Here is a 23,709-nt window from a genome sequence, read left to right as displayed (position 1 = left end):
GCGAAATCGATAAAAGAGCGCGCGGACGACGCCGACGTCGAGCGTGTAGGCGTCGCGGGGTTACCCCGCCGAGGCGGAAGTCGCTTCCTTGGAAGATCAGCTGACGCCTGGGCGGTTCGTTTTGTGAGCGCGGTGAATGGAACATCGGGGCCCACTCACCGGGGGCCGCTCGAACACGGTCGGCATGCGGACGGGGGACGCCGGCAAGAAGGCGGAGGGTGGTGGATCGCGCGAGAGAGGAGAGAGGGCAGAGCAACGAGCACGTTAAAACAAGAAGATTGGAATAAAAGGTTGGCCTGGACCGCGCGGGAAGGTAAAGCCGCGGCGAGCCGGAGGTGGAGAAGGAACGGAGAAGAAACCGGTGGGGGCGGGGCTCAGTCTGCCGCGGATGCTGGTATGGAGCCCGATCCCGCTTCGCACACCATCTTCCTTCATCTCGGGACCCAACCCCCTTTCGTGGCGGTACGTGGCCCATCTTCGGGTTCCTCTGCTCCCGCCGTTTCTTCTACTTCAACGTGCTTCTCCTCTTCATCTTCCTTCATTCTCCTTCTTCATCTCTCCCTCCTCCCCGTCTACCATCTGCTCCTTGACCTCCTCACCCTCGGTCAGCGTCTCCAACTGTTCGGCAACACTCCGACGTCGTTTGTCTCGACGTCCACCACTCCTTTGTTCTCGACGATGGCAGGACAATTTCGTGAACGTTACCCGCAATTTAACGAGCCGTAACGTGTGCAGCGTGGGCAATTAGTACCGCGCTGAGCAGGCAAATTAATATTGCCTTAATGTCGCTACGTTGATTACACACTACGGAACGCGCGCGCGCGCGCGCGCGCGCGCGAACAGAATCGCGAACGCGCGAGAGTTAACACGGCTTTACCGAGCCGTTTAAGCGATAAGATACGCGATATGTAAACGAGGTGTAAGAGCGACAAGCGCTCCGTAATTAGTGGCTATCGAGGCGAGTGATGAAGCGGAGATAAAATAACGCAAGCGGAACGCAGCATCCTTCACGCATCGCGGCACCATCATTTTCTCGCGACTGGTTTCTCGGCTACCGGCCGTCCCCGCTAATCGTGACACATCGCGTGTTTTCACGCGAAATTTTATTCGTAATAACAACAATTACTACGCTTATAACAATTAATTCGGTCTGTCAAATTTCATGAATGAAGCATAGATCACAATTGGTAAAACGATGAAAGAAGATTGTTGAGAGACAATTATATTGATGATCAACTTCATCTTTTGTATATTTATTTCCGCCATAAAATTTATTTTTAAAAAATACGCAAAGATATTTTTAGCGATCCGATATTTTAATGAACACCATTGTACTCGCTACGTGTAGAAATAAAATTTCCTAATGTGTCACTGCTCTTTTCCCCAATTAGATCGATAACGTTGAAGACTAGTACAATAGGCTTGTCAAGCGGTATCCCATATAATAATGCGTGCTTAAAACGATTTTCGAGAAACTTTCATTCTTTACACCTTCGAAGCAGAATGAGATCGGTCCGATTCCATTAAGATTCTTTCCGTGAACCGAAACTGCGGCCTCCCTTTTGCCGTTTCACACGCGCAGTTGTTTCGTGGGACGTTTACGCGCGTACAATCTCTCTTGAGCCCGACTTTTTTTCGGCTTCTGCCGGCAGAAACACCCCCCGCCTGCAGCGTAACACTCCTTGTCCCTAATGTATTACGGGCCAGGCCATTTTTTACTTGAAATGGATTTTCATAAGACCCGACATTCTCAGCTTTGGTCAGCCGCGAGCGCGCGCGCTCTTTCTCATTCCATCGTATCCTCCATCTCCTCAACTCCGCCAAAATATTTGTAAATAGATGTAAAGTCTGGGAGGGGCTCAGGGGGTATCCCGCTGCGCGAACAAGGCTCCCCATAGCGAACTACGGCCGATATATCTCCCGGGCCCTTCACCATTCTTCTCCCTCTTTATATGAGACTCCTTCGCAGCCTTTTATACCTCCCCCTCCTCCGCGGTCTCTTCCTCCTCTTCTTCTTCTTCCTCTCGACTCCATCGTCATTCTCATGCTCTATTACTTCGGTTCTCATCATGCATCGCGCAGCGCATTGGCTACACACGAAAGCCAAAGGCGCATGAGAAACTTTCGAGAATCGATTTCTGATCGTTGCGCGAGGTATGCATATCCCGATATTTCGTGACAGGTGAAATCGGAATACGCATCCCGACATAAAACTCTGCCTTTATAATCCGTTTAACAATGCCCTTAAATAGAGATAATCTAAATATCTCTGTCTAATCTGCATAAAATGATCGATTCATTTCTAAATCGGCTTTCCTAAGCGAAGTATGATCCTTCGCTCTCACGCGTCGAGAGTGACGGCAAATCAATCGACAGTTAGCCACGCTGCCACGTAAGAATTCGGCTATAAATTTTGCAAGATATATTATGCATGATAGAATTAGGCCGCTTATTGAGCGCACGGCTTTGAATATGTCTCGCGAACAGAAGTTTATTTAGAGCGGCGTATACCCCCGGCGACTTTAATGGAAATTCATCCGACAGCCGATGGGCGTGCGATTCGCGTGCACGTGGCGTGAAGGTTTTCACTCGGCGAGAATCCGAAGTCGAACAGCGAGAAAGTAAAAAGAAGACGAAGAGGAGGAGAGAAGGGAAGGTGAGACCGGTCCCTCGAGGGCCGTCGTCTGCAGTCAATAGGAGCTAATTGCCGCAAGGAAAGCTGCGAATTCGTGGACATTGTTAGCTCCGGTTTCATTCTCGGTCAGTGTCGAACGGGTCTCTCATTGTGGCCGCGGATCCGCGAGCCGCTTCGTGTCCGACACTGAGGTTCACGAGAAGGGGTGAGACGCGAGTGTGCAAAATTCGTCGCGGTCGCAACGCGCTCTCTCGCGATCGGTAGGACAAATTCCTCACACGACTGAATCCCCCTCTTTCGCAAAAGTCGATCGAGCCCCCCCCCCCCTCCCCAAAATTACCTTCTTCCGCGCGCTCAGCCGGGAATAAAAAGAATAAAAAAGCGCAGGGATGCCCGCGGCAAGAGAGCTCGCAGTCGATTCACAAGCCGAGCGCGTTCACGCGCGAGCGGTCTATGCCCGGTCATCCGCATGATACAGCCCTGCGTGGGCGATTGCCCTCTGAGAATCGATTTGAACATAAGGGCCCCGGATGCCTCGAATGCCCCCCGACAATGCCGCGGCTTCGGTCAATGGAGATTCTTCCTTGCGTTTTAGCTTCTCGCGCCCTCGATACGCCGCGTTCCGGATTAAGTCCGGGGTTTACACGGGTCCGATGCCGCTGCGGCCCCCGTCTCTCTCTCTCTCTCTCTCTCTCTCACCGAGTCTTCGAACTATCCGGACTTCGTTACGAGAACGCTATTGACCCGGCTGCCGTCGTTGGGTTGCAGGTAGACAATAAGAGAGAGAAGTGACTTCGGATAAGAAAGAGAGGAAGAAGATCGTGCAGCGTGACCGAATGATCCTTGACATCGGCCGTATTTATATTTCTGTTTGCCCGCTGATTCGTCATGGACTGAGCCCATTTGAAGTCTCTTAAAGATCCTAGAGTCCCAGCGACCTCGTGACCGGTCAAAATACGCATTCGTATGCCCTCACGATAATTCCTGCGGCGATCGACCGTCGTTCTAACCTGGACGCCACTGGTAACGATGTAAGCCCTCTTTTTTCCGCGCGCGCACCGTGAAATCGACTAAATTCCCGACCGGATTCTTTCGCGCGATATTTTCTAACGCGATGGAAATCGTGTTAAGCGGAACTTGTTGGAAAAGCGAATTGTGATGTCTTTCGTTGAGAAAAACGCGACAGCCAGCTCTGAAATTCTCGTCTCATACACGGAGAAAATTTTATATCAAAAATTACGATGTACAGCAATAGCTGCAGACCATGAAAAAAATTATAAATTTTTACTATTTTTTTCACATAATGGCCATAGTATTTAAACTTATAATTCTTCTTATCGTCCGCGGCTACTGCCGAAACATAATAATTTTTGATAATAAATTTTCCCCGTATAAGTAAATCTTATTCGAATTCTAAACTTCTCCAAAGATTGAAAATAAATTACAGAAAATATGCAAATTTAGGCTATACTTGTTATTTTAAATGTTTAAAAATATACTAATCGAACTGTAATCGAGATATACTTTGGAAACAAATGTAGACAATGCGAGATAAAAATGTTCGTTATTGTCTATCACTGAGCAATTAAAATATTGAACATATAGTCTAATTTTTAATATTGCTTTAACTCCTACTTATCTTTGAAAAATAAAGGCTATGAATTTGGCTTCTTCGTAACCCCTCAAGTAGATTAATTTCATTACAGCCTATCGATCTGTGATCAAACCAATGATCAGGAACATACTATGTTACAGAGGTGCAAGGAAAAACTTAACACTCTGGCGGTTTCGGTGATGAACCAATGGCCAGGGGTGAAGCTAAGAGTAACCGAGGGCTGGGATGAGGAGGGCAAACACGCGGTGGATTCCCTGCACTACGAGGGACGAGCCGTCGATGTGACGACAAGCGATCGAAATAATGCCAAGTACGGAATGTTGGCGAGGCTCGCAGTTGAGGCTGGTTTCGATTGGGTCTACTACGAATCCCGATCGCACATCCACTGCTCCGTTAAATCTGGTCAGTAATTTCCATCATGCCACTTTCAAAATATATTACCAAATAAATCCACGAGAGATACACACGAACTGCAGTTTAATTGAATCGTCTTAAATTGCTTGTAAAAATTGCTACAAGAATTAAAAGCGATCAATTGTTGGACTGTATGTAAATTTTAATTGCAGTCATTTCTCCCGTTAATACCCGCATAAACCCCGATTACACTGCGTCAATAAAGATGAGCGTATAAACTACCAGGTAGTAGTTGTAACGATGTCGTTTAATGCAAATAAAGATGCTGACGTCGGTGCAGTTGTAATAACGTCGTTTAATGGAACAGAGATGAAGTCATTCTTAGTTACGAGTGATAAAGCGTTGAGTACAGATATTATTTATATGGTAACATAAAATCATTGTCCATCTGATAAGAATAATCACACTTTTATATATATGTATAATATACCGATTTAGCTATTAGATAAAAATTAATTTTCCCAAACAAAAATTTCAAAAAATTGTAAATTTTGAAAGTTACATAAATAGTTTATACGCTTTATTATATGTCAAATTTATAAGAAGATGTGGAAAAATATTTTCAGATATGACCAAAAAAATGACTTCTACTGAATTTCAATATTTTCAAAATCAATTTTTTGAATCAGAATTAAAACTAAAGTGTAATGTGTGTTAGTAAAAAAGTGAAAAAGTTCTTAAACACACAAAACTTGTTACATATACCGATCGGCATGTCACACTTTTCGCTGCAGCATTTCTCTTTTGATCCAGCACATTTACTTGCATGAGCAATCAGCGGTTCGTGTTCGTTTCGGGCCACGGCTGGGTTTCGAATTTCAAAATAAATGCTAATAAATCAAGGCATGCCTGTCGGACCAAATTAAAACCGAGCATAAAAATCGGCGCGAAATCGATACGAGTCGATGCTTAAGAGAAGGGCAAACAATGGGGAAAAAGGGAACCGAAGTGTGACAAAAAGTGTGAATGTGATCGAGACGAGCATCGCGATATTAACGCTTCGGCAATTTTTACCGTAATCAGCTGAAATGATCGCGAACACATTTAACGGGCGACAGTACCTACATATATCTTGCGTTATAATTTCCAGCGTAAAATTTTCATAAATTGTTTCATTTTCATAAAATATTTTGAAAAAAATTATATGTGCATGTACATCATTGTTGAAAATTTTTGTATAATTTTATATTAGATGTGCATATATATTTTTTGTTTTTTTAAATATATTTTAATATAATATTTTGCTTAGCTCCGTTAGAGTTTGAAAACCAACAAAGCAACGATTTCTTTTATATCTTCTTTGCTTTAGACTTATCCATTCTTCACCTTTGTGTATTTGTATTTATTCTACCTTTATATACATCCTACTTTCAGAATCGTCTTCAACGGGCTCGAAAGGCGGCTGTTTCCCCGGAAAGAGTCTGGTCATGACGGAGGATGGCAGCAGGAAGAGGCTGGACGAAGTGCAGCTCGGTGAGCGAATCGCCGCTCTAGATTCCCGTGGGGTCGTCGTGTTTAGCGAGGTGATCGCTTTCCTGGATCGTTCGTCATCCGAAAGGAGGCAGTTCATCCGTCTGACGACCAAGTCCGGCCGTGTGCTCACGTTAACGCCGGCACATCTGGTGCCGGTGGAAAGTCGGTCGATGGTGTTCGCCGCTAAAGTGCAAACCGGCGACAGGATTCTCGTGAGAGACAGCGTGACGGCGGAGGCGGAAAACGAAGTGGACGGCCAACACCGTCTACGATGGGACACCGTCGTCGACATGAAGCTGGTCCTCGAGGAGGGAGTGTACGCGCCGTTGACGATGGCGGGCACTCTCCTGGTGGACGACGTCGTGGCATCCTGCTACGCTCTCGTCGACAGTCAGTCGGTGGCGCATTACTCTTTCTTGCCGCTGAGGATCTGGTACAGTGTGACGAACTTCTTCCTACATAGGTTCGTTGACGATGACGCGCGACACTTTGATGTCAGACAGCAAAGACTGGGCAACAACACCGAGGACTTTCGGTCGGCGGAAACGACGCAGGAAGGCGTCAATTGGTACGCGACGATCCTCTATTCGCTCTCTTCCTACGTGCTGCCGTCGAAGATGCTTTACAATTAAAACTTCCCGGATCCGTGAAAGTTGTGAGCACATCGTGACAAGTGTCGAGTAAATTATCGAAGACTCAGGTATTCGACGCGAGTGATGTGTCCTGGAGACTTTTTGAAGTTTCGGAAATTTAGTGTTCTTTAATCATCAAAACGTTGTCGAGTCTCTTTCCCGAAAGAGAGAGTTTCTTATTTACGGATCGTGAATTACACGCGTGTCGTCAAAGACAGTAGCATCTAATCAAGGAGGACGACGGGGCTTCCATTGTGAAGGTGTATTTAAAGACGTCATTGTAAACGAGAGACATAAAATTGGCCAGTGACCTACCGTGTTCACCGAATGATATGTAGTATATTAGAGATCCGGCGCGATAGAAATTAGGATACGAATTAGAAGTTGGTGAAAACAGAGCTTTAGGGAAAACCGGAACTATTCTTTTTTATAATTTAAGTGTACGTATGATGTACTGGTATATAATAGAAATATCTCTCCTGTTCCTTGCGGAAGAGCACTCGCAAATCCGCGCGTCTCCTCCGCATATTTGTGTTCGGAGCGTCTTAAAGAAGATTGCATCATGTTGTGAAAAGTATGTATGATAATGATCGCTGACTCTTTATCATATAACGTTAGCCCAATCAATTTTTTGATGTACATGCACACAACCAAGTAGTATAATAGATAAACATAATATTTAAACATTCATTGTTGAAATTATAATTAATTTAGATAAACGAAGAACTATGTTAATCTAAAGTGGGATCTACAACGCGCTTTTATGAAACGAAAATACTTGTATATAGCCCACTTCTTTTTCATTTCTCCCTCTTCATTTAACTATGAGAAGTGGACGTAATCTGCTTCGTTTTTTCATTCCATTAACACATTGCTTGTATCCATTATATATATTTAATGTTATTAACATAATTAATGATTTAAAATTGTAACTTTAGGTCTCAGTTTAGCTACATTTTTCTACACTCTTTTTTATTTAAAATAAAATAGATGTAGATTCAAATTTTCAAGGAAAAAAAAGAAAGTAACGTGCAGGAAGTGGAACAAGCAGATCTTATAGATATTTACCGTCACTATTGTTTATGGCCGTAACTATCACAAGTACCTTTTCGCTGTATAGTAGTGTTAAGTCGTATCGCGTTACTGTCTTCTATCATATTTTTAACTATGGCCAATTACAATTGACGCAAAAGTTAATTAATTATTTTAATAATATAAGAACTACTTCACTGAGAAACCTAAATTATCCTCATAATATTATATATTATATTATTATCTAATTATCTAATTATTATTTCAATTATATTATTATTAATAATATTATTATTATTATTTGTATATTGTCACGCACACACAAATTATAAATTATGTATATATAGCCGAAAAATTAAATTACATTATTAACGAAAACAAATTGTCGTATCTTGTTATTTTGACCCTGAGTGCTATAAATGTGGCATGTATTCAAAAAAATAAATTAAAAAATTCCAGTAAAAAAGTCTACCATTCTCTCGCTAATTGGGGAAAAAAATTAGTATGAAAATACCTAAAATTTTTCTACACAATTCAAATGGAAAGATCTACAGAAGCAACTTCATCTTTATGCTTCAATAAATCGAAACAAAATATAATTAACGCGAGAAATATCTTTGACGTTTCTTTGTTCTTAAAGGTTCTGTATCTAATGTCTGAATTTTTTTAGTTGTCCAACTTAAATTTTAAAAATAAATCTTTTTTTACGTAATACGCGTAGACGATCGTTTAGCATTCATTTCTGATGGCGGACGACGAAACGATAGGCGGAACGGAAGATGAGTTTGAAAACGTAAGTTTTTCGCAAAAAATATATTGGCTGCCTCATTTTTCACGAAGTAACTTTTTAGTTATTCGCTAATTTTTCATCAGCAAACAAAAATGGAAGACATAAAAGTGCCAATCGTATCTAATTTACCATTGTATTTAAATGTTATTTTATTACAGCCTGCTGGTGTTATATATCCGCATTTGCAAGAACTCGAAAAAAGATTCTTTGAAATAGTCGCCAGCGGAAGTGTCTCCGAAGTACGATTATTCTTAGAAGATCATCCAAATTTCAATATAAACGCCATGAATTTTCAAGTAAATTCGTAAAACTTACTTTATAATTTGAAAAAAATGGTAATGCGTGATATTAATGTTAAAAAATATAGTTTGCTGCAATTTCTAATAAATCAAAAAGTTTATTCGCGTAACATAAAAAATACGCGCGCGTAACATCACTTTATAAATGATCATCTTTATAACTTATAAATGACAGCTACTTATAGAAGTTTCAGCGACAAATATCATTAGCAATAGAGAAACCTAAATTACATTTCAGTGGAATGCGGTTTTAATAAATTTTCAATAAATCACCATTCACCAGATTTATCCATTTTCTATCTCTAATTCGTTGAACGACCCACGTAGTCACACGAACGGCGCGCTTGAAACTAAACAGTTCTTAAACAGCTCATAAAGATTCCCAACTTTATCTTCCATTATCAGCTTTCCGTGGGTTTACTGTTATTTATGTGGAACGGAACAAAACGTACATGATAATGAAAGGCACGCATTTTCGAGATGTTCACGTTAATTTTATCAACTCTTTTTTCAAACTTAATCATGTTTATGATTTATGTAAGATGTTCCGTCACTTTTAAATTTATAGAGTTGCTTTTAGATTTGCAACAAAAAGAAAATCGAAAAAGATCAATTAAAATGCAAATAGTAAAGCAAGCAATATATCACCACCTTTAATACACCATTAAACATCATTGAAGTAATAATTTTTCTAAGAAAATTTTCGACATTTTTGTATAAATCATAAATACATTTTTTAACATAAACCGAAACACTTCGAGATTTGCAATCATGCAACGAGTTTACATGCTTTATGTGTACACAAAACGGCAGAACGGATATAGAAAAAGAAAGAAAACAAAACGAAGAGAAAATGAAAACGAATGTGAAGTCTAGTTATCTCAGATCTTCACTCTACAGAGGAACACGTACCCCCCGTGGAATGTTTCCTTCACTTCGGCCGACTCTATGGTCCACTCTATGTCCACCATTCTCGTCTGCTCGCGGTGTCCCTCTCTCATTGGGGTTTCAGAAAAGTAGCCAAAGCTTCGTTTGACTTTGAGACCGAAATGCCGAAGCGGCGCAAAGAGAGACGGCGCGTGAGTAGAAAAAGAGGAGGAGAGAGAAAAAGGAAGCCGAGTGAAAAGAATCATAGAGAGAGAGAGAGAGAGAGAGAGAGAGAGAGAGAGAGAGAGAGTGAGAGAAAGAAACTGGGTGTCCCCGTGTATCTCCGGCCATATTTCAAGCCGTCTTTTTACAAGACAATGGTTTCAACCAAGGCCTGATAAAAATTATTCAAATGACCCGCCGCGCTGTAAATTCCATACGAAAATCTCCTCGACATCGCGAGCTCTTTCACTCGGTGTGCTCGTGTGCACCGGTGCGTCGATGACGTATCGCGACGTATCGCGTTCATTCAATAAACGTCTCCTACTAATTTAACTCTTGATAACCTAACGGTATTTCGAATCTCTTTAATTATAATTTCTTAACAATTTATTTTTTCATTAATTTTTATCTTTATAACATGCACTAATAAAACTTATCAATATCGATCTAAAATAAAAATTTAGATTGCGTAAGGAATAATTTATTGCTGTTACAATTTTAATCCATTTTAATCCGATAGTACGCACACTCCAATTATTTCCGCATTACATTTTCTATATCCTTTCTAATTTATGTATTTTAAGAAAATTTCACAAAAGACATACGTAAAGACAAATGACAAATAGATATTTAACCAAGCGTAAAATCTATAAAGCCGAGTCATGCGACTAGCCATTAGAAAAGCGGCAGCTGCCGATTGTCAAGGTACAGTCAAAAAGGGCTTTTACCGATCATATATCACGAAGTATTATCCTCGTCCGACGTGTAAATGTACACGGATACTCTCAGGGGCCTGTCGAAAAGCCAAAATATCATTGAATATTGTGACTGGTGGCGGCAACAACAATAGTGCCGGCCCATTGTTAGATCCGCTTCTGTAAACGCACCGCAGATGGGCGACAAACATCGTCGTCCCATTCTTCCAACAAAAAGGGACACGACCGAAAAAGAAGAGGAACCGATAGCGTTCCGAAAGTCGATCTCACCGCAGGAAGAGGCTGCAGACACTAGAAAGAAATTCCGGGAAAAGTCTAAAAGTGTAGTGATTTCGGTCAGTGTTTGATCGTAATCCTTTTAGGGCAGATCATTATTTCGCGTCTTTTTGTAATTATGGCAAACATGCCAACAGCGGAACAATACAAACGGCAACGAGTCGTTACGAGAATTCAACTCCACATTTTTGTACAATTTCTTTCTTTTAATTCACAAATTACGGAATTAACGTTATAAGTGACAAGTGATGTCAATTTGACGCTTCACTTGCAGGGTGTTAGTGCTCTCCATATCGCTGTCAGTGAGAGAAACACGGCGATGGTCGAGTATCTGTTATCTCACCCAGATATCGATCCGGGCGACACGCATCTGCACGCAATCCGGGATAATCAAACCAGAATCGCTATTCTAATACTGGACAAGCTAAATGAATTGACGCCGGGTCTCGAGTACGCCGGCGTCACTCACAGCCCTGATTTTCCGGACGATACAACTCCGCTTGCCGTAGCGGCACAATATGGACACTTTGAGATGATTGATATGCTCAGATTCCGACGTCATATTCTAGAGAAGCCCCACCCACCTAGTTGCAATTGCGACGAAGTTTGCAAGTACGACATTGTGTGCAAAGCAATAAATTTTAGCTAACAGACTCGACGATGAGTTTTCGTGAAACGACAAATTCGATGTTCTCAAATTTCATTTAAATAAGAGATATAATTTGCGCACGTGCCAGAATGCATATAACGTAAAGTTAGATCGGTAATTTTCGAATTTTTGTCATTTTGAAAAAGCTCATTATCGCATTCGAGCTTTCTTATACAATTAATATCGTACCGACCCTTTATATCGAGTATTAAATAGCCCAATTTTAAATAGCTTATTTCATTTTTATGTTTTTTATCTCTGTTTTTTATCTCTGTTTTTATCGTAGACCAGAAAGAGAAAAGGGTGATATTCTGAATATGGAGAAAATGAGATTATTTATGTATAGAGCAGTTTCGAATCCGGCATACATTTGTCAAACTGAGGACGATCCAATTCTACGAGCTTTCGAATTATCCACCGAACTTAGCAAAGAAGCTTCATTTGATAGAGAATTTTACCCCGATTACAAAGCACTGTCCAGCGTTAGTAAAATCTTATTTTTTCTACAAATTTCTTTCCTACGAATTTCGTAAATATTAATTATTATCAGTAAGACTGTTAATTTATTGTATAATAAAAATAATTAATAAGTAGTGAAAACTGTTAATTATCTGTGGTTAGTATCTTTTAGTGATACAAATTACAATGCATTATACGCGTTGTTTAAATATCATAAAAAGTCGATATTCTATCATTTTGTGATAGGAGGTGTCTCAATTCGCTACAGAATTAATCGGATGCGCTCGCAAAGCCGAAGAAGTCGAATGCGTATTAAGACAAATCGCTGGTTTTGGTCGTACCTCTAATTTCGCATATCCACGACTTTTGTTAGCTCTGGATTACAGGCAAAAAACTTTCGTGGCTCATCCAAATGTGCAACAGGTAACAATATGACAATATTTAATTCAAGTGCCAGCCTTATTTAAAAAACTGTTATAATTAAGAGCAACCTATAAAAAATATATTTTTCCTTATAAAACAAAGTAATTGAAATTATTTGCTTATAAAACTTCCAATTTTAGTAACAACAGAAAAGGCTATTAGAACCAAATTTTGAAGCACAAAAGATATTATGAAAAGAAAAATGTTGGTACGTTTCTTTTTAATTGAGTTTTTTAATTTGCTCTTTTTTATAGTCTGATAATTTAATTAAAAACCTAAAATTTATATTTGCTGAAGATTGTATTTGTTAAGCAATCTTATGTTTAAAAAACAGAAAGAAGCAAGTCCAAAATTATTGAATTAATTAATACACACAATTGATCAAATAAAAAAATTTTAATTAATTTGTGGGCTGATTTACATTTCGAAAATAGCTAGTTTCATAAAAAGTACAATTTTTAATCATGACGTCTGAATACTCTAAGGAGGGCACCTAAAGACATGGCAACCTGACTACCATACATAACGATGTCGAGACTATCACACGGTGCAAGCTTTGCACAAGCTCCTGAAGCTTTTGCTTCAACCCTCATCATGTTGAGGGACTTAACAATGGATTAAGTCTGACACAAAGGATGAATCAACCGCATTATATATATTGCAAATAACAAGAAATAAAATAGATTACAAGTACCTCCGTTCATTGCAAACACATCGGCCCACATGTGTTATATGTTCTAAATTGATTAAAATAATATTTTTGGACTTACTTTTCTCCGCTTTTCACACAGAATTTTTTGTCAATAAAAATAAATTGCAAACTATGACAAAAATTTTTCTGCAGATTAAAAAATTATATTTTATTTCTTCTTTTATTTTTAGCTCGTCGAGAACAAATGGATTGGCACTTGGCACGAGTGGAAAGTCAGAAGCACATGGCTAAAGTGCCTATCGGTAATTCCGCAAATTGTTATGCTACCATTAGTGGCATTTGTTATATTATTCGCGCCGAACTCGAAACAAGCAAAATTCTATGAAATCCCGATTAACAAGTTGCTTTCCTCCGTGGCAAACTACCTTATATTTCTTATATTTGTATTTTTGCAATCGCGTAGCGACAAAACGGAACAGCTTCGTGGACCGCCCAATACTGGTAAGCGTCTAATTTAATCTCCAATTAAAATTAAAGTTCACGCCAGTATTAAAATTAACCCGCCCCTTTTCAGGATATGAATGGATTCTCGCTATCTATGTAATATCGTACATAATTGCATTCATTCGATTGTGCATTGTAGACGGTCCGGTTAGATGCTTTAGAACACGTACAAACTGGTAAGCCGCGAACACTTAATCTCAAAGCTCGAGTTTCAATTTATTGAATATTTACAAACTAATTAATATTACGATCATATAATAAAAAAAAATATAAAATATATAATTCTTGCTATATAATGCAGGTATGAGCTCGTTATGCTCGTGCTGTTCATTCTGACGTTTCTATTTTGGATAGTTGCCGCGTTGGACGTTCGAATAAACGGTCAACGTGATTTAGAAAGAAAATACTGGTGGAAGTACGATCCGACTTTGATAGCAGAAGGGATTTTTTGCCTCGCGACGATCATGGCGTTTTTTAAACTATTATTTATCTGTCAGCTAGATTATAATCTGGGACCTTTGCAATTATCTTTAGTTAAAATGATCAGAGACGTCGGTCACTTTCTTGCAATATTCGGTATCATCGTACTGTCTTTCACAATTGGTAAGATACGCAACATGCATCGGATTATTGAAAAAATTTCTTTAAATTAACAACAAATTTATGCGTTTTATTTAGTAATGCATAATATTTTTTAAATAATTCTAGAGTAAAAATTGTCGAGTTTTGTAACTCTTTGAATTAAAAGAATTAAGGGCTACGCTTTGCGAGCCTGCAAAATTCAAAAATATTTTACACAATCTAATATTTCTTTTATATTCCAATGCTTTACCAACTTGAAAATTACCAACTTGAAATTTTTTACCAGGACTATGTCATCTCTATCAGTACTATAATGGGATGGTGCAGACTGATGACGAATCGAAACTAAAGACGGAACAAGAGAATTCCTTTGTCGACTTCAAGTCGACTCTAAAAACTCTCTTCTGGGCCGTTTTTTGCATGAGTCCGGTGGAAAGCGCCGATGTGATCATCGAGAATCTTCCCGGCGACAGGGAGTCAGAGACAATAATCAATCATCACACTTTCACAGAGTTTATCGGTTACTTTGCTTTCGCTAGTAAGTGTAGGATCGTTCCATCAATAAATATCGACATTCTATAACATCATTTTGTCATTTATTTCAATAACCTGATTTTTATATCTTATTAGGTTTCCAATTTATCTCCGTAGTAATTGTTTTAAATATGCTAATCGCGTGTATGGCAAATACCTTCACCAAAGTGACTGACAACGTCAATGTAGAATGGATCTTTGGACGAACTGAGGTTTATAAAAATTCTTATGATATTTTTCGATATAAATTTCAAAACAAATTTTTTTTACACGAGCTGATGTGTTATTCAAAGTGAAAAATGAGGTAAATAAGAAGGACGTGTGAAATTTGAAAATAAAAAATTGTAGGCCATTTAGAAATGTCGATATCACATCATGATGTATCGTTCCGCTTTTTCAGGTTTATGTCGATTTCATGCTCACAACGACGCTTCCACCTCCGTTTTGCATTTTTTCGATATTCACGGGTTTGCGGCCAGTGATTGAATACATAAAAATATTATTTAAGCCTCCACCTGGCAAACGAGCGCGCTGGGATTTTGTGAATTGTTGCTATATAGTTAGTGTACTGTTACTTTGATATTGATCTAACATATTCATCGAGTTTGCAGCACAAAACAGAAGCATATGTTTATTTTGTATCGTATAATACTTTCATTTCTTTTCACAGCCTTTGTTTCACATTTCAAAATATTTACTTGTAAATGCATTGTTATGTCGAAATTGATTGACTTATGATTAATAAATAGAAGAGAAAACCGGCAGAAAACTTGCTAAAAATTACATTTAACCGTCTATTTTGTTGCAGGAGGATCTAGAAGAAAAAAAGGATATTCGATTTGCGCAAGTTATGGGGCAATTAGTACAACGTTATCTTCGTCAACTCGAAAGGCAAACGGAGGAAACAGATATGCAAAAATTAAGAAATGAACTGATGGAATTTGGCAACATACTGAAAGAAGCTCTTAGTCCATCTTAAACGATATTTCAACATTTTACACTCATTAATTTTTTAATTCTTATATTATGTGTTATAGGAAACATGACAAAAACTTAATCGCTGTAATAAAGATTAAGTATAGTCTCTAGTTTAGAAAATAAGAAATATATTATCAGCAGGCGAATAAGTAATTTAATTTGACCGCAATTTATTTTATGAATAAGTTGCAATAGTTAAAAGAAAATCGCTGTTTAAATAAGATCGCGCTTGATTAAATATTTAAATCGTATCTTTTTAAATTTACATTTCTTTAAGATATTATTTCAAGAAGAATAACAAAGTACGCGCGATAAACTTTGCATGCGGACAGAGAAGCCGAGAGAACATTACGCCATAATGCAAAAGCAATTTCCTATATCGAGTGATTATTAATTAAATTTGCATGTAACTTCCGCCGCGTACAGGCGGTGCGGGATGGAGATGCTGAAGACGGATTGACATTTTCAGTGATTGAGGAAAGGAGATTATTCGAGATTGAATTGACAAATCGAGCTTACGACGCGGTGAAAGTTATTTCTGAGAATTTATCCTCTTCCCACTTCGTAATAAATCTGAGCGAAAAAAAAAACATTTTTATTTTCATATTGTGCGCGTTATATCTTTGTAATTTGCATCAAAAGAATCTTTAGAATTACCAGCACGTTTTGACAGCCCTCGTTAATGATTTACGGACGACAATATTGCAATACAATTTACACGCTTTATGCGTTGGACACAACTAACGAAGCGTATTATGTGTGTTACATGTATATTCGCGTACGATCCGCTCGAATAGTCACCGTTAATAAAAGCGATTGTTCAGCAATTTATGTTACTTGTTTCTATCGCGTAATCTCATATTTTGATTTCATACGACACTGAACGCAAATACCAAATCTGTCAGCAGATACAAATTTTTCGTCAGGCAGTTGATCAATATTTATATATTTTTTATATACTTTTCAATTAAAAATTTATAATTTTAATAAATATATGTATTATTATATAATAAAAATAACAAGTTTCTAATAAGTTATATTTTCGAGATTTTTTTCAGTGTCAAAATTTGTAAATTTACATCAATATAAATTTTTATGGCTGTTATTTAAACAATTTTGAAGTCTGTTTAAAGTCTGTTTTTTGCAATGCTTTTGACTATTTTTAAGCATAAAAGCATATCGAGTAAGATATGTACGAATAAGATATGTACACGTAAAAAGCACCAGCTATTTTGTCCCCTGATTTTCAGTCACGTAGTTCTAATTCTAATTTTACCCCTCATACTCTGGAGAGACATAACGAAGAATTTTACCTAAGAGAAACTCAATTCAGTCGAAGAGGAAGTGCTGTGACATAGCCGAAAATTGAGAAAAGAAAAGAAAGGAAGTTGCTCCGTTAAGGCAATGACAAATGATATTTGGTAAGAGAAAATCTCACATTGTATTCTGAGTAACGAGACTTCCTTTGTTCGCCATACAACAGTTACCAAAATGAAAAAACTAATGGAAAACTATCAAGAATTTCGACATAATAGTAAATAGTTGTACTTTAGAACCTTAAAATTTAGGATCATTATAGAAAAGAGATTCTTTTTACTAAACATGGACTACTGAATTTATGATATTCCATAATGAAAGGAAATAATCGTAAAACAAGTTCCATAACAAACGAATAGATTGTAACAATTGCTATTCAAAGAACCACATCAACAGCCAACGTTTTGTTGCTCTAACTCAAACTGTGCATCCGCAACCGTACTTTGACAATCTGCTCTCTTACAAAAATATTGCATGATTAAATTTATTAATAAGATCAAGCAAAAAACATATTTATATATATAAGTATATAAAATTATTATATGTTGAACGTTATATTATAAAAATTTATATATTCAAAATTTTTATTCTTAAATACAATACTTCTTCATTTATGCCTCCATATAATTTTCTTTCTTATGCATGTTTATATAATTTATTTTTTTTAAATACTGTAACTTTATGATTTAAAAATAATAAATTACGTACATAATTTGTGCAAGATTTAAAATTTTTTGTTACTTAAATCAGGAGAAAATTTTGTATTTTATTATTTATTTTTATAATTTGTATTGCACTATTTATTTGCACAAATGCAAATAACAACAGTGATTGTCAAAGAACAGTTAATAATTACATAGTAAAAATTGTTGAATAAAAAACCAACAAATAATATCAGTATTTTGTGTAATTATACACAAGTATAATAAATAAATTTACTCACTGGTCGTTGTACTCTAGTTAAGTGCATCTGCAGCTGTATCTGAAAAAAATAATATACAGTTTAATTATTTTGAATCATACATATATATATATATATATATATATATATATATATATATATATATGTATATAAGTTCCAATATGCATATTATTAATTACATATTTTTTACTAACATTTTAATAAAATAGAATATATTCGCAATAAATTGCAAACATAATTATTTAAAAATTTTAATAAATAAATAAATGGCTAATAAAATGTTGCATGCTACAAATTTAACAAATATTTTAAGGTATAATAAAATACTGTGAATAGCTCTCATAATTACACTCACCAACTAGAATATTGCAGTCTATTCCATCCACATTTCATTTCAGATTGCTGCACATCCATCGATTGTTCCAGCTCCATCGAAGAATAAATGAATAAATCATAATTCTGCATTTAATTACTGAAACGAAAATCTAGCTCTAGTACATTTCAAAAATCACAAATTACGTCTCGAATTTATCACATTCAATTATATTAATTTTTAATAGGTTATGTCATCATGAATAATATATGAGAAGTACATAATATTTTAAATCTCTTGAGCAAATATTTTGCATGTATATAATATCAAACTCTGTACTTACTGTAATCAATTGCGAATGGAAAGCAGTTTGCACTAAACGGATGCAGCACTAAACAATCGACGAATCACTGAGAATCGCGAACATTCACGGTAAATATACGTTCCGACGATAATTCACTACAACACTGCTTAATTTCGCCCGAATTAATGCTAACAAGATAAGTTTTCGGTATGCTACGAGACGTAAATATCTAACGAAAATTATACCGCGCGTAAAAAGAGAAAGAGAGAGAACATCGGAATCCACCGGAGCATCTACCGATAATCGCAACTATCCCCAGTATACTTCTTGACAATCGCTCGTCACTTTGATCAACATTCCCGATAATCACGAGCATCCGCGATATACTTTTTGACAATCGCCCGTTACTTTGATCGACACTCCCGATAAAAATTTATACTTGTTATGCACTATTAACGGATGGAATACACAATTAATCGCAAAACATTCCGCGTCCTATCAAACTTACCGTTGAAAATGAAATGGCAGACCGAGAGAAGAAAAATACGCAATGCTGACAATATTAATACTTTAAAATTGAAATATATCACGCCCCCTTTCTACCAACCTACGTAAACTTTTATACCACCCGCGAAGAGGGCAGTGCCGATTAGCACTATTACCAATATTGAAATGCAAAAACGCGGCATAAGTAGGAACTATAACGAACGCTAGGTGGCAGATTAGTTCCAAATTGGTAATATTGTTAGTATACCGTTACGCGCGTTTTTTCCGGGTGGCTATTACAGTTTTTACGGAACATTCAAGAAGATACAGAATGCAGACGTTCCGCAAATAATCGTGCATTTTATCTGGTAAATGTGTAGAGTGAGTATAAATTTTGATCAACACTCTCGATAATCGCGATCATCCGCGATATATTTTTTGATAATCGCCCGTCACTTTGATCAACATTCCCGATAATCGCGAACAATCGCGGTATACTTTTTGACAATTGCCCGTCACTTTATCGACACTCTCGATAAAAATTTATATTTGTTATATACTATTAACGGATAAAATACATAATCGCGAAACATTCCGCGTCCTATCAAACTTACCGTTGAAAATGAAATGGCAGACCGAGAAAAGAAAAATACGCAATGCTGACAATATTAATACTTTAAAATTGAAATATATCACGCCCCCTTTCTACCAACCTACGTAAACTTTTATACCACCCGCGAAGAGGGCAGTGCCGATTAGCACTATTACCAATATTGAAGTGCAATAACGCGGCATAAATAGGAACTATAACGAACGATAGGTGGCAGATTAGTTCAAAATTTATAATATTGTAGTGTACCGTTATGATCGTTACGCGCGTTTTTTTCCGGGTGGCCATTACAGTTTTTACGGAACATTTAAGAAGATGCAGAATGCAGACGCTCTGCAAACAATCGTGTATTTATCCGGTAAATGTGTAAAGTGAGTATAAATTTTTATCAGGAATGACGATCAAAGTGACGGACGATTGTCAAAAAGTATCATTTATCGCGGATGTTTGCTATTATTCTTGAATCGCCATGGATAAGAGTAACGTTCCGATGAGTGAGATTCCGATGCTCTTTGTGTGTACAGTATAATTCTCAAACGTTCTCATAGCATGTCGAAAATCCGGCTTTTTAGAATTAATCGAAGTAAAACTAAGCATAGTTATGTTGTGTATGCGTCTATATCTCACGTAAGCTCCGACAAAATCATTCATCTCGTTTGGGTGAATGCGTGCACAATGTCGAAAAAATCGCCGAATCACGCCGGATGTAGATGCGACAAACCGCGTTTTACTTCGCGTTTGAGTTTATACCGTAACATGGCAAGTTCGCGACGTGAATTCGTGATTTTCGAAAATGAGGTAAAGTGGAAGTGAAGTGAAATGGAAGTGATTGGTTTTCGATTGATAGTGTGCGTTATAAAGTGCCGGAATTCATCGATCAAATTGATGCGGAGCAGTCTAAGGCGGAATCTGCAGCGGACGGAGCAAACTGCAATGCCCGAACTGGTAATTTATTCGTTATTTAAATATGTACATAATTGAGATCAAATGCGGTTATAATAAATGCAGTTATATTTTACATTTATTATGCATTTATTAAAATATTCATTAAAACATTTATTGAATATTTATTACAGTTTTCAAATAATTATTTATGCAATTTATTGCATAGTTATGTTTTAATGAAAATAATGAATAAATAAAATGTAACGTACATAAAATGTATGATATATTTCATAATAATCGACATATATATATTAATATTTTCAGGTACAGCTGAAAGCGTACTTAGCTAGGGCACAACGACCGGTGAGTGAATTTGCTCGTTTATTTTAATAATAAAATATTCATAGGAAAAGAGCAACAGAGTTGAACGTTATCAATTGATATTTAGAATTATCATAGTTTCAATTCTAAATACGTCACGCATTTCCTACGTCGAGAAATAAAATTTTCTTTCTAAAGAATTATATATATATATATTATGTAAAAATGGGTGGAATATATATAAAAAAAATAATGTTGGTGGGAGGGAAGCAGCTTGTGAGGATGCGCGCCGCGATAGACCGTTCGCCGTCACAGTTTGCACGCGGCTCTCGCGCTGTAAACAACGGTGTAGTAGAGATTTCTCTTATATTAAACAAAAATAGTGTTTTCTCTAATGCCGCTTGCTTCCGACTTGCAATTTCTCAACGACAGTTACAATTTCTATAACGGGAGTATTTGTCGAATTATTTTCAGTTGAAGACATCCAAGTTTCTTATTTCCAAAATTAAATATTTTGTCGTCTAATGAAATCTAATGAATATGATAAATATGAAAGAAGGGACAGTGAGATTGAAGAGAAAACCGTGATTTGCTTAAATATGTATTACGATTGATGAATCGTTAAGTGAGTTGCAAGCAATTCGACGAGAGTTTGAGGATGATTACTGCGTTGTTACGCGGAATCCGACGTTCTTGCTTCGATCAATTTATCGGCATCATGAATCCGATGAATTCGAACTATTTTAGTATTCTGGTGTGGATTACTCAACATCGAGTCGATTTCTAAATGCGATATTAAAGAGGAATAGATTACTGCGTCCAAGATATTGAGAATCAGTGAACCAGGAAGACGTTTTAAAATATCGAAGAACAAAAGCCTGATGGCAAATCAATTTGCCGAGTGCCAGGTGAATAAAAATGAGGTGAAACTCGATGATGCGTACGACATTCTTCGTTTATGTACCGTGCTAAAAGGAAATGAAGAAGGGAGAATCGAGAAATCTCCGATATCATAATAGTATAGGTGAGGGAAAAATCGCGTGGGGCGATTGACCGGTCCTTCCTGTTTTTATAGTCTATGTGTTTTATATATTTTTTTATCGCTCTATACTATCACTAATCTCGAATTATGCTAAGAGTCGTTTATGCTTATCTCAAGCGTGCCTCTTATTTTACTTGAAAAACATAAAAAGCTTATCATTAGATATTTTCTCCGATATAAGTATATATATTAAATGATGCTATTACAGAGCAGAATATTATGCGGTTTCCACAAAGCAATCTCTCTCAGTACCATCAATCTTCTCGATAGATATAACACGAGCTAATGTAAGTGATGCTAAAGTACCTACCTACCGTGAAAACATGAAAGATCTAAAAAAAATTTCGAAATAATTATCTGTTTATAATTTTACATCTGACGTAATCTGCATCGCTGCTTACATCTTTTTTGTGAATTTCAATTACTTTCTTTATTCAATCAATTTTTATTTATAATACGTATATTAGATATACATACTTTGAAATACAGAAAACTCTTCCACATTTAATGCATATATCGTAAAACGCTTATGTCGCAATATGTTATTTTTGATTAAGATAAAATCAGAATATCTATGTAGAAATTATTGTCAGAGGAATATAATGCAATTCTCAATCTCGAATGGAGAATGGCTTGTCGTTTGAGGATGCTTTTATTGCCTCTGGAAGAAGTCTATATTTATGAGGAGATTCAGCAGTTTTGCGAGGGAGGAGGACTCGAGTAAGGGAATAATCGGAAGTTCTCTCTCGTAAAGCTCTCTCACGTAATGTCTCCCATATAGAGAACTCTGCGTGTCTTGACGTAATGAAGATATTGAATCCCCTTGCGATTTCTAAAACATTTCTACATACTGAGGAAACAGCTTTATATAGCACGCCGCTAATGCATATTTTTATTTAATAGTAATATCGTTAATCTCCATTAAAAATCATAATCATGATATAGGACTTTAGTTAAACTAAAACTAAAAAGACAAAAGATTTATATATAGACTCTCTAAATAATAATCATGAAATGAGTAATTTTTACACATTTTGCAATTTCAAATTTGCATTTTATTTTTTTATGAAGTTTTCGGATTTTTTGTTTACAATTTTTGGTTTCCGGATTTTTTACACGCTTCGGCTGCAAGAAATTGTTGAAATTTACTTATAATAAATTTTTTTAGTTTTTTTATGTTTCTGCCTTGGTATCGGATAAATAGTAAAAACGCACGTTTGTAAATACAGACTAATTGCTCTTTCTGATTCTATTATCCGTTGTTGATTTTACACAAATAACATAAATAAAGGACTGATGAATATAATACGCGGCAATAAATTAATTAGAAATCAGATAAAGGAGTAGAGAAGGTGTGCGCATCGATGTAACAACAAACTGTGTGTTTGTTTGTGAAGATGTACATATCGCGGGATACGCAGACAAAACGGTAAACAAACAAAACCGATAACACTTCGTACGTTCAACCGGTGCGCGGAGTCCGCCGTTTGCATGCGATATAACTATTCTCAGCAGAAGCAAGTAGCCAATCAAATAACAATAATCCATCTCTCGGTTGCGGGATGTTTTCCAATATTGGTATTCTCAGAAATAACTGGATAAAGAAAATCGTATAAAACACACACGAAGCAGGCAGTCCGCTTGTGTCGTTGCAATTCTTTTATCTATTAATTAGAATTCTTGAAAGAAGACGCAAAATAAAAAAATGTTAAATATTGAAATATTTCGGAATGAATATATATATTCTTCTCAGAGAA

General features: G+C 37.0%; 2 protein-coding genes and 2 long non-coding RNA genes across 6 annotated transcripts in view; 3 read left to right on the top strand and 1 right to left on the bottom strand.

Moving 5' to 3' along the window:
* hh (hedgehog signaling protein) overlaps positions 1 to 8,031 on the top strand; it is a 37,167-nt gene extending 29,136 nt beyond the window's left edge. The window contains exons 2-3 of the mRNA XM_012360681.2: positions 4,391 to 4,652; positions 6,039 to 8,031. Coding sequence (XP_012216104.1) covers positions 4,391 to 4,652; positions 6,039 to 6,769 — 993 coding nt within the window. The 3' untranslated portion in view covers positions 6,770 to 8,031. The remainder of the gene's footprint in view (positions 1 to 4,390; positions 4,653 to 6,038) is intronic.
* Positions 1 to 19,646, bottom strand: part of LOC105668352 (uncharacterized) — a 98,583-nt gene extending 78,937 nt beyond the window's left edge. For all 3 annotated transcript variants that reach the window (XR_001100089.2, XR_010891330.1, XR_010891331.1), the window contains exons 1-3: positions 18,648 to 19,646; positions 18,347 to 18,463; positions 18,013 to 18,051 (exon numbers count right to left, since the gene is read on the bottom strand). This is a non-coding gene — a long non-coding RNA (uncharacterized lncRNA). The remainder of the gene's footprint in view (positions 1 to 18,012; positions 18,052 to 18,346; positions 18,464 to 18,647) is intronic.
* LOC137001242 (short transient receptor potential channel 5-like) lies at positions 8,441 to 17,206 on the top strand. The gene is made up of 12 exons (XM_067359752.1): positions 8,441 to 8,594; positions 8,750 to 8,887; positions 11,246 to 11,583; positions 11,907 to 12,102; positions 12,326 to 12,502; positions 13,385 to 13,655; positions 13,729 to 13,834; positions 13,960 to 14,261; positions 14,527 to 14,778; positions 14,871 to 14,986; positions 15,175 to 15,333; positions 15,583 to 17,206. Exons 1-12 carry the CDS (start codon positions 8,547 to 8,549, stop codon positions 15,751 to 15,753), a joined length of 2,274 nt encoding a protein of 757 aa, XP_067215853.1. The 5' UTR covers positions 8,441 to 8,546; the 3' UTR covers positions 15,754 to 17,206.
* A 449-nt stretch (positions 19,647 to 20,095) lies between the features above and the next one.
* On the top strand, positions 20,096 to 22,239 carry LOC137001252 (uncharacterized). The gene is made up of 3 exons (XR_010891334.1): positions 20,096 to 20,649; positions 20,914 to 21,934; positions 22,161 to 22,239. It is a non-coding gene; the product is annotated as an uncharacterized lncRNA (long non-coding RNA).
* Positions 22,240 to 23,709: the final 1,470 nt, after the last annotated feature.

Source organism: Linepithema humile, chromosome 7 (genome assembly GCF_040581485.1).
Source record: "Linepithema humile isolate Giens D197 chromosome 7, Lhum_UNIL_v1.0, whole genome shotgun sequence".
NCBI classification, from domain to species: domain Eukaryota; kingdom Metazoa; phylum Arthropoda; class Insecta; order Hymenoptera; family Formicidae; genus Linepithema; species Linepithema humile.
This window is presented reverse-complemented; position numbering and strand designations above follow the sequence as displayed.